The sequence below is a fragment of the Ctenocephalides felis genome, unplaced genomic scaffold (assembly GCF_003426905.1).
Source record: "Ctenocephalides felis isolate EL2017-DRISC unplaced genomic scaffold, ASM342690v1 CF-g0.4_SCAFFOLD_02491, whole genome shotgun sequence".
NCBI lineage: Eukaryota > Metazoa > Arthropoda > Insecta > Siphonaptera > Pulicidae > Ctenocephalides > Ctenocephalides felis.
Genome location: NW_020538645.1, coordinates 47,125 through 59,255, shown reverse-complemented (window position 1 = coordinate 59,255; position 12,131 = coordinate 47,125). Strand labels below are relative to the sequence as shown.

At 31.6% G+C, this 12,131-nt stretch overlaps 1 protein-coding gene across 1 annotated transcript; it reads right to left on the bottom strand.

The window, feature by feature from the left end:
* Positions 1-2,649: 2,649 nt before the first annotated feature.
* LOC113380966 lies at positions 2,650-11,845 on the bottom strand. The gene is made up of 4 exons (XM_026619985.1): positions 11,716-11,845; positions 4,729-5,102; positions 3,295-3,417; positions 2,650-3,171 (listed from the first exon to the last, which is right to left on the bottom strand). The coding sequence occupies exons 1-4, from the start codon at positions 11,843-11,845 to the stop codon at positions 2,650-2,652; spliced, it is 1,149 nt and encodes a 382-aa protein (XP_026475770.1).
* Between the last annotated feature and the right edge of the window lie 286 nt (positions 11,846-12,131).

Genomic DNA, 12,131 nt, shown 5'->3' with positions numbered 1-12,131 from the left:
TTTCTTTTTTTCCGCGGTTATTCTTTCGAATTCCCACTTCACCCTCCTTCTAAAATGTCGGTCTGTCACAAAGCCTATAGATTTGCGAAAGTTTCTAGTCGACATATTTAGATAAAGTTTCTTTGAGAAAAATGAAACAACAAAATCACGTCATAAACCAACCCAAGCACGAACTTAAAATGGCGCTCATCTATCTTGCTCGATCTATGTACGCGCACTAGCTACTGTGCATGCGCACTATCTATCGCGCATGCGTCATAAGTCTGGACCAAAAATTAACCTATTTGGTTAAACCTGGTTGAACCAGAAAGGTCAAATTTTAGTTAAACCCACTGACGGACAGATAATGTGCCAGTTTTGATCGATGTTAGCATAGCGGGTTCAAAATGGGTCAACGCGGTGCGATTGAAGTTCGACGCGTGCTATGTGGAAAGTATCTACAAGTCTTCTGTTCTACGAGCAACAGAGGGAAGTGGTAGTATAAAGAATAATCTGATCTTTGTTGGAACGAGTTCTACACTTCTGACACAGGACACACACAACTAACACTAACGTATACCAGGGCAATCGCCCATGAAATCGGTCTTACAGGACTATATGCTACTTAATGATCTCCTTTTAGTCTTCGACCCGGACCTTAAATTGCAGGAACCTTAACGGGTGAGGAATGCATTATGCATACTGTTCTATTTCTTGCGTGGTTGCTGTGTATCTCTCTCTGTATCTCATGGATAGTAAATGACCAGAAAGTCTACTATTTTACGATGAAAAACTTCTCTTTCATATTTTAATACATATTTGATGGCTTTGTCGATTCCTCATTTCATCAGTCTTTTTAGCTGGTTATGGAAGCTTTCCAAATCATATTGGTATTGATACCCAGACCTTTTCTAAAACGATACGTCCAGGTTTTTGTTCGCTTTTTTTTATTTTATTTGGCCTCTTATTTACAAACTAGCCATATACAAAGTTTCATACATTTATATTCTAATTTTACATTTAACTAAAATATTATATATAATTTTATAATAATCAATATTTGACACTAAATTAAATAAATTAATTGGTTTATATAATTCATATAATAAATAATCCCTATTTTCTTGATATCTGCTACAGGTTAAAATTATATGGTCTAAAGATCCCACAGCCTTCCCACAGTCACAAATAGCTGACTCTCTCATCTTTATTTTGTACAGGTGTTCTGGAAAATGTCCATGGTTATATCTAATTCTATTCATCGTACTTATAAAGTATCTATCTTCATTTTTGAATTGATGAAACCAGGGTTCCTTTTTAACAAAGTCGTTAACCCCTTTATAATATTTTCCTTTATATCTTGATGTTATTTGCCTATCCATTTTCCATCTATTTACTGCTTTATTTTTCATTTAATACTTGATTATATTCCATTCCCTTTAAGGAAGCATATTTGGCTAATTCATCAGCTTTTTCGTTTCCTGCAATTCCGGAGTGCCCTTTTACCCATCCTATTCTTATATCCTTTCCATTTTCTTTAATGTACTCCAAATCCTGCAAAATATCAATATAATTGTTTTATTATAATTCTGTTCTTGAGCTTTTCTTATGGCCTCCTTAATCGCAAATAACTCCGCTGTATAGATAGAAACACACCCTAGTAGTTTGTAACATTCATTTGTTTGATCGGTTTCTTTATATATATAGCAAAATCTACATTGTCCATATTCTTTGATCCATCCGTAAATATAACTTTTACATCTGAATTATTATTAATAGATTTTAATATATCAATATTTATAATATTATCAAATATATAACTGTCAAAATATATTTTATTAAAATATAATAAGGGTGAATGCTGAATGAATACATACTTTTCTGATATTTAAATACTTCTCTAAAACTCTGAATAATAATAGATATTTTTTTATTCAGCCAATAAATATTACGTTCGTATTTATTATTTAAATCACTAATTCTGTCATATATTTCAGATGAATTAAAATTATTTTTTTTCCACATATATTTGTCACTCAACCATTCATATCTGACTTTTAGTGGCATCACTCCATTTTCTAATAACAGTACATTTGTTGGTGTCGATCTCATCATACCTGCGCAAAATGTTAAACATTTGTATTGAATTTTTTCAACTCATTTACCAGATTAGAATGTCCAAAAATTATGCTACCATATTCTAGTATTGATCTAATTTTTGTTTTATATAAATTAATATATGTGATGGATGACCGAGTACTGTTTATTTTTCTCATTAGATTGATATTTTTTTCAATTCTTTTCTTATTATAGTTAATGATATTTAAAAGTCATTTTCTGATCAAAGTATATGCCTAAGAATTTGTTATAGCTATGAATTTTAATTGTATTATATGGACTTGAAATACAAGCTGGGAACTTTCTGTTGGAATGCCTGGTGAAACTTCCCATGGAGCTTTTCTCATCTGATAGTTCCAGACCTTTCTCATTCAACCAAATATGCAGCAATTCCATATACATAGATATCATATCAATGGCCTCTTTCAAATTATCTTTTTCAATATAAATCAATAAATCATCTGCATATTGTAGAATTTTCGTACCTTCCAATCATATGCCTTCTATATCACGTACATATAGAGCATATAATAAGGGACTAAGGATAGCTCTTTAAGGTAGCCCCTGTCGAAGAACTCTTCCAATCTTTGCATTTTCATTGGGTTTAACTACGATTTCTCTATGGAAGGTAGAATATATCATAGCATTGATCAATTTTTCTGGTAAGCCAGCATGTACAAGACTTCCTGCTAATTTTCCCGGCACCACATTATCGTATGCACGCTTTATGTCGCAAAACAGTGCAACGACATAAGTGTTTCTTGAAAAAGCTAGATGTATGTCTGTGGAAAATATACTTAAACTATCTTGCGTGCTTAATCCTTTTCTAAAGCCAAATTGGCTTTTGGGCAGTAACTGATTGTTTTCAATCCACCACTCGACTCTTCTTTTTATCATCCTATCTTTTATTTTAGCAATACATGACGCTAAAGTAATTGGTCTATATGCATTGCTATCATCAGAATTATTGCTCTTCTTTTTAATTAAAATAATTCTATATTTATTCCAATCAGGAATTTCATTCGGTGACAGCCAATACTTATTAATAATTTTGAGTAGAATTTCTTTTCCGGACTGTGGAAGGTTTTTTAACATAGAATAATGGATGTTGTCTAATCCTGGAGCAGTATCTTTGATTTTACTCCAAGATTTTTCTAATTACCATAATGAAAATGGTCTAATTAATGACTCTTCTACCGAACCTGTTGCTCTATTTCCTTTAAGATATTTACCAATATCATCACCCACTTCAAAGGGCGCAATATTATCAACTACCTCTTCCACTGCTTTATCATTAATCAACTCTGAGTTTTTCTCATTCTGTGAAATATAATTGTTCATTGATTTAACCATTTTAAAAATAATTTTAGATAGAGTATTATTAGGATTTAGACAAATTTACACCAACTTTCTCTTTTCTTTATTTTTAGTTCTTTACGAACTTTAGCTTTAATTTTATTACACTGAAGAAAATTTTTTAAACTCGAAGTTCTTCTGAAGTTTCTTTCTGCTTTTCTACGTTCTTCTACCAGTTTAAAACATTCTTCATCCCACCACACCGGTTTCCTCACTTGAGATGGTGTTTAAATTTTATTTATTGGTATACATTTTTCCGCAGTTAGATTTATAGTATTTTAATTTTTCATAAATATTACCATCTAAATTGTTGCTCAAAGATAAGATATCATGTTCAAACATTATTTTATATTTTTGCCAATCAGCTTTACCACAATTCCATTTTCTATTGGGAATCAATAGCCTGTTACTTCTCACTAAATCCAAATAAAAATAAATAGGATAATGATCGGAGCCTAAGTTTTCCTCTATTACTTTACATGTTATTAAATGGTATATTTCAGCAGAGCACACAGTAACATCAACTACAGTTTTAGCGTTTTTAAACACCAGTTTTTTAACTCAGAGTTGGAGAACCATTATTTAATACAAATAAATTACACTCTTCTATTGATTCCATTAAATTCATTCCGTAATTATCATTATAATTACATCCCCAGGAATGGTGATGCGCATTTACATCTCCAGCTAAAATGAACGGTCTAGGAATATTCTCAAATAAATATTTCCATTGTTGTTTCGTAATGTGTGTACCTGGCGATATATATATTGATACCAAATATATTTTTTATCTCCTAATATTATTGATATTGCATATAATGGGACTTTGTTTATATCTATTTCTCCAATATCTATATTTACAATCTGATAGTTAACTCTTTCGTTAATAATTATAGCCGCTCCACCTTTTCCGTCATATCTGTCAGTTCTGATTATATTGTAATTTTTTAAATAGTACTGTCGGTTCCATTTGAACCAAGGTTCTGATAAAAATATAACATCAGTTTTATTTTGATATATAAAGATTTCCAAACTTTCTTTGTTAGAATTAAACGATCTAATGTTCCACTGTAAAAAATGCATAATGAAATTTATAGATTTGTTTTTAATTTGAATTTAACTGTTTAAAAGTTTATCAATTTTTTTTTAATTCTAATAATTTCAACTTATGTTATTATTATCAAAACCAACTTTATTTTATTGTTCACTAATATTTCTAACTTCCACACTATTAAACTTCTCGTAAATTATATCCATATTCTTTTTAAATTTTACCACAACTTCCTCTAGATCATCACATTCTTTGTTCCTTATTTTTTCTCCCAGTTTTTTAACTAGCTCCTCATGGATTATTTGTGATTTTCTAATTTCTTCTATTTCTATAATTTTGCCGCAATATTCACGCCTTTGTGAATTTCTCTCTTCACTTGTTTGTTTTAAATTCCTGTTATTCATTTGTATATATCTGCCATTTTCAGTTTGTCTTCTTTCCATAATTCTTCTAGGTTTATTCATCAGCATTAACCTACTTTGATCAATATTTATTTCTTGTTCTTGAAAATAACTTAGTACTTCATATCTATTTTTATTTATCATGTTTGTTCCGTAATTAACTGCTTCGTTAATTCTAGGAAATGCCTTTTTGAAGTCTGGATTGAAGTGATTTATTTTTGTTATTTCTGCATAATTTTGTTTCCGAAGAATAAATTTGGCCTCCGGATATAAAATATTCTGAAAAGCCATTAGATCTTTTACATTTTTATTAAATTGGTAAACTTCACAATTTATATCATTTGCTTCATGATTTTTGTGACAAAGAGCGCATTCAAAATCTTTTTCTATGTGACACAATTCAGTATTGTGCTCTCTAGAGCATTTTCGGCATTTTTTTTGGCCTTACATTGCAGGCGAATATGACCATACCGCCAACAATTGTGGCACTGTATGACTCTGTACAAATGGACTCACTTGAAGTTTTACTGAATATATAGATACTTTTTCTGGCAAATAATTACCTTTGAATATAATTTTGACCGTTTGCGATTTTAAAGTATTTGTATCTTTATTTCTTTTTTTAATACATATTACATCAATTATATCTATATCAGATTTTATAACTTCTTTAATTTCTGTCTCATCGATTTCTGCATCTACATTAAAAATTATCCCCGCCCTAATCACTTCCATTGTCACTTTCATATTCCATACAATCACTATTATTAACTTCCCGAAGGAGAAGTTTATGTTTTCATCAAAAAACCCGATTCGCTAATTTTATGTTTTCTCGACGTTTCAAGCCATTCTGAATCGAATGAGACCAAATTTGGAAAAAGTATGTGTGTGTGTGTGTGTGTGTGTGTGTGTGTGTGTGTGTGTGTATGTGAACAGATTTTTTGTCGTAAATCGACGTTTTCTCGAAAACGGCTGGGTCGATTTCAAAAATTTAAAAGCCATTCGATGTATCTCGACGAGAACTATTGTTTGTCAGTTTTGTGCGACGATCGGCCAAGCCGTTTCTTTATAAATGGCAGAAAAGTGAAAAATTTTTCGTCTACGTTTTAGCCCGCAATTCTGAATCGATTTTGAAAATTCAAAAACCGTTCGAAAGATATTGGTTGGGAATCGTGCTGATTAGTTTTTGGTAGAGATCGGCCGGGCCGTTTTCTTGTAATAAAGTTTTTAAAAAAAAAATTTCGACGATTTTTATGATTATTTTTTTGACGATAGATACCATAGTCTTCTAGATCATACTAAAATATTACGGCCCTACGACAACTGGTTCAGCTTTAAAAATTCGTCAAAGTTTGCAAAAATCAGTATGGTCTTTTTGGCATTTGTCAAAATTAGACTTTTGATCGACGTTTTCTCAAAAACGCCTAAACCGATTTTAGAAATTTAAAAGCCATTTGATGTATTTCGGTGAGGACTATCGTTTGTCAGTTTTGTGCAACGATCTGCCAAGCCGTTTCTTTGTAATTTGAAAAAAACTTTTCGTCCACATTTAAGCTCATCCTACCGAACGATTTTAAAAAATCAAAAACTGTTCGAAAGATATTAGTTGGGAATGATACTGATTAATTTTAGGTGAAAATCTACCGAGCCGTTTTCTTGTAATTAACTGTTGAAAAAAAGTGTTAAATTTTCGTCGACATTTAAGCTCATCCTACCGAACCGATTTTAAAATATCAAAAACTGTTCGAAAGATATTAGTTGGGAATGGTACTGATTAATTTTAGGTGAAAATCTACCGAGCCGTTTTCTTGTAATTAACTGTTGAAAAAAAGTGTTAAATTTTCGTCGACATTTAAGCTCATCCTACCGAACCGATTTTAAAATATCAAAAACTGTTCGAAAGATATTAGTTGGGAATGATACTGATTAATTTTAGGTGAAAATCTACCGAGCCGTTTTCTTGTAATTAACTGTTGAAAAAAAGTGTTAAATTTTCGTCGACATTTAAGCTCATCCTACCGAACCGATTTTAAAATATCAAAAACTGTTCGAAAGATATTAGTTGGGAATGATACTGATTAATTTTAGGTGAAAATCTACCGAGCCGTTTTCTTGTAATTAACTGTTGAAAAAAAGTGTTAAATTTTCGTCGACATTTAAGCTCATCCTACCGAACCGATTTTAAAATATCGAAAACTGTTCGAAAGATATTAGTTGGGAATGATACTGATTAATTTTAGGTGAAAATCCACCGAGCCGTTTTCTTGTAATTAACTGTTGAAAAAAAGTGTTAAATTTTCGTCGACATTTAAGCTCATCCTACCGAACCGATTTTAAAATATCAAAAACTGTTCGAAAGATATTAGTTGGGAATGGTACTGATTAATTTTAGGTGAAAATCTACCGAGCCGTTTTCTTGTAATTAACTGTTGAAAAAAAAATTTAAGCCGATTTTCATGGAAATTTTTTTGGCGATATACATCATGGTCTTATAGAACTTACTGTAATATTACGGCCTAACGACAAGTAGTTTAATTTTAAAAATTCGTCAAAGTTTGCTAAAATTATTATCGTTTTTTTAAAGTAGGATTAATGAAGTATATTATTTACCCATTTTTTTGATTAAGTCGATTATTTACACATTTCGGGAAGTTCATGTAACTTGCCTCAAGGCTAAATACCAAACCAACTAGTTAATTAAATGCACTGCATTACTAATTTTTATACCTGTCTCGACTTCTGTACTCACTGCATTATTTCTATAAACCGATAACGGGACGTCATCAGGCCCGAGTTGCCTGTGACTCACCACACTTTGTTGTTGATCTATTATTTATATCAGGTATTTTACGCAACTAGATGTGTACTCGTCGACTGCTCGACGTTGAATGTTAGATGATTATTTAATGTCCATTGATGGAATTTAGACATTTCTCTTGTGAGTTTAGATATACATTCGTCAATACTGTTTTGGGATGTATATATGCTTATATCATCTGCATACTGTAGTATATGTGTGTCAGCTGTAAATATTTTTTCTACCTGAGCCATGTATATATTAAAAAGTAATGGTGATAGCAATGATCCCTGTGCTAATCCTTTATTTGTTTTTTTTGGGACCGTATAATTTGTTGTTTGCCTTTATAAATATCTGTCAATTTGTTATTAGCTTTAAAATTATATTCCTTATAGATCTTCCGACCTTAAAGTGTAATAATTTTTCATGGAGTATGCCTATATTTATTGAATCATATGCTTTATTAATGTCAGTAGTAATTAGGAGTAAATATTTGTTGAAAGAATAAGAAATATGAATATCATTAGTCAATTTTGATATTGACTCTAATAGTGATTCGTTTTCTAATAACCACTCCAATCTATTTTTTATCACCCTTCCAAAGGTTTTACATATACATGTTGACAAAGCAATAGGCCTTGTGCGTTTTTGTTTGGCTTTAATATTGGCATTAATATTGGCATAATAATTTGCGTTTTACAATCCGGTGGTATATAGTTCTTTATTACAAAGTCATTAAAAAGATTGTTTGTCGGTTCAAATAGTAAGATATGTTTTGGCATTATCTGGCAAGTGGATTAGCATAATGTAATGAATGTTGCCAATACCAGGTGAAGTATTCGCTCTATGTTTGATGGAGTTTTCTATTTTATCAAAGGAAAATTTTTCAAAATCATTTATTGTGTTTCCTTCATTATTATTTTTCAAACTATTATTTGGAATATTATTACCTTGTACAGCAAATAAATTCATTAGTTTCTATATAGTATGTTCTGGAATTATTGTATTTTTCCCACAGTATTGTTTGTCTAATTTTTTTACTGTTTTCTATATTTTGCTTGTATCAGTGTCTTTATTTATCGAATTCGTGAAGTTTATCCCGATATCTATTCTCTTTCTTTTGAAGAGCTTTTTTGTATATGCATTTATTTTGTTCTACTCCTGATAATTTATAAAATTTGAATTTTTCTTGTACTTCTTAAAAGCTGTTTTTCTCCTTAAGAATGCCTTTTGGTATTCTTCATCCCACCAAATTGCTGGAGTAAAATTGTTATTGTAAAACTGTTTGTATTTTCCGACGTACATTTCGTTGGCGGTATTAATTGTGTTGATGAAGATTTCATATCCCTGATCTGGAGATTGATATTTTTAACATTCATCAATTAGTATTTTTATTTCTTCGTCTACTTCTTTAATCTTCCATGTTCTGGATGGAGTTATTTCAGTACGTAAAGGGATGTTTGATCTAATTGTAATATTAATCGGTAGATGATCTGAGCCAAGCGGCTCATGTATCACTTTCCAACTTATTTTTGTCGCTAAATTAACTGAGCATAACGTTACGTCTATCGGAGATGAACTGCAATTGGGTTTTTCAATCTTACTGTTTGATCCATCGTTGAGTATCACTAGGTTATAATCTTCATTGCGTCATATAGTGCATTGTCTTTTGATGTGCTTTAAAATCTCCCGTAATTAAAAATGGACTAGTCATCTGCTGAAAAATTTGCTGAAAATAATGTTGTTCCAGAACCGCATCAGGAGCGACATATGTACTATTTATCGATATCTGTGCTGTAATATTTATTGTAATACCACAAATCTGAATTCTTGCATTATTGTTATTGATTTGAATCACTGAGTGTTTTATTGTTTTGTTGATGAGGATTGGCGTTCCTCCGTAATTGTCGTCTCTATCGCTTCTGACTATATTATGTTATAATTCCTTATGTGTGTTTAGATAGTGTTCTATGCTACCTCTGTTTGCTGTAAAAGATCTACAATTTAATTGAATTATTTTGAAAGGATCCATGTTTTTTTGTGATTTTGCTCTTGAGTGTATACTACGTATGAAAGATTTTATTTTATCTAGAATTCTTGCCGGCGCTGCGTCGTTCTTATTATTTATAATTTTCCTTATCGTTTTTGTGACCTGGATAATTGCTGACAATGGTTGTTTTCGTTTGTGATTATTATTTATGATGCTTTGTTGATTGGTTTCATGTTTGAGTCGAACAGTCTCGTCGAACTGTGATGTTTCTTCTGTTATTTTCTGAGGCTGCGATGCCTTGGCGTATTTCGGGTTCTAATAGTGTTGTGGGTTGAAATTGAAAAGCCGGCTGTGACTTTGGCGTAGGATTTTCCTTCAAATATAGCTCTAGCTTCCTTATATGCAATATTATTGTTTGCTGCTAGCTCCAGTATACTATACTGTTTTTAATATTCGCCACATATTTTACTGATTGCTAGGTGAGATTCATTGCAATAGATACACTTAATGTTCTTCATGGTACAATTCTTGCTGTTGTGATCTTCAGCACATTTGAAGCATCTCGGACTACTATGTAGGAACATTGCTTACTAGTATGGGCAAATCTAAGGCAATTAAAACATTGGGTAACCTTAATATAAGGTTAACGCGACACTTCACTGCATATATTGACACTTTCTGGAAGTGATTGACTTTTGAAAGTTATAATACACGCTCCTGTATTAACTATTTCTTTTTTATCGTTTTTTTTTCTTTATGAAACGAACATAAGTTATTGGAAATGATGTTTTATATTTCATCCTCTGTCAAAGTAGGGTCTATGTCCGTTATAACACTTGTTTTAAAAAACAAATAGTTTGGAGCGTAACATTTTAGATTATGTTCCGCAAAACTTTTTTTGTCCAGTATTTCATTAGCCATTTCTGGTGTTCGTAATTGTATTTTAATTTGATTTCGGCCTACCGACTGTATATGTATTACTTGATATTAATGTCTACCGTACCTGATTTTATTATTGTTGGTATGATTTCGGAGTTAATTTTTACATTTTTTCCTGTGTTTTTAATGTTCGATTTATTTTTTTGTTTTATTTTTCCGTCAACAGTGACCCCGATCTCTGGTAGGGTTCTTTCAATCATTCTGATCATGATCATGTTAAAGAGGACCGGAGACAGAGGATCTCCCTGCTTGACACCGCACCTCGAACTAATGGAATCCGAGGTGAAGCGGCCAAACCGGAGTCTGGTCCATCCCCTTCTATACAGATCGCTAACATAATTGACAAATGATTATGGCAGATTATAATATGTTAGTGCATCGGTCAGAGCTCTATGGGAGATCGAATCGAATGTCTTTGCAACGTCTATAGAGGCTAAATAGAGTGGTTTATTATTTTGTCTGTGGTACCTTAGCAATTGGTCAAGCGCAAAGGCATGGGACCCGAGCTCGGATCCAAGTCACAAGGACCGTTTCACCTCGCCCAAATTAAACTACTTGTCGTAAGGCCGTAATATTACAGTAAGTTCTTTAAGACCATGATATAAATCATTTAGAGTTAAAACATTTTTTCCAAATTACAAAGAAATGGTTGGCCGATCGCTGCACAAAACTAAGAAAAGATAATCCACATTAAAATACTTTGATTGGCTTTTACATTTTTGAAATTGGTTCAAGCGTTTTTGAGAAAACGTCGAGGAAAGTTATAATTTTGATAAACGTCAAAAATTTATACTAATTTTTGCAAACTTAGGCGATTTTTAAAATTAAACTACTTGCCATAGGACCCTAATATTTTAGTATGATCTATAAGACTATGGTATCTACCGTCAAAAAAAAATTCATGAAATTCGTCGAAAAAATATTTTTTAACACTTTATTACAAGAAAACGGCCCAGCCGATCTGTACCAAAAACTAATGAGGTTCCTTAGGGAAGTTAAAAATGGAAAAAATTGTTTTAAAATGTCAGGTGAAATTTTATCTGCTCCTGACGAATAAGAATTATTAAAAGGAAAAATTGCATACGACAATTCCTCGGATTCATAAGTAACGTTACTAGCATTTCGTGTGGGACTACAATGCCGATATCATTGAGTTTCGCAGCAGTTTCACAAAAGTTTGTCACATGTTTTGCCAAATCATCGCCTTTATGCATCTTTAATGTTACACATTTTATCATGAGAGTTGTTCGCACCCCGACTTTTGAATATAGTCCAGTTATTTTAGTATTTCACCTCGGAATTAGAGATACCCAGCTGTAAGTCTGTAAATACTTGTATATTGACACCTTAAAAGTTGTCTCAAAAACTACATATGGTAGAGTGTACGCAACTATTAAATTTCAAGGTCAAAGGTCACAAAAATTGTTTTTTTTTTTGCTTTTTTTTGTAAATATCTCATTTCCTATGGGTTTTTTGCTTTTTGTGTTTGTTCTCAATAGT

Excerpts from the sequence above, each read along its gene's own strand:
- LOC113380966 (XM_026619985.1), bottom strand. The coding sequence starts at position 11,845 with ATGCATAAAGGCGATGATTTGGCAAAACATGTGACAAACTTTTGTGAA. Across the intron at positions 5,103-11,715 it reads TATGAATCCGAGGAATTGTC|ACTTCAAAAAGGCATTTCCT; the intron begins GTATGCAATTTT and ends ACTTCAATCCAG. Across the intron at positions 3,418-4,728 it reads ATGATCTAGAGGAAGTTGTG|AATGAGAAAAACTCAGAGTT; the intron begins GTAAAATTTAAA and ends TATATTTCACAG.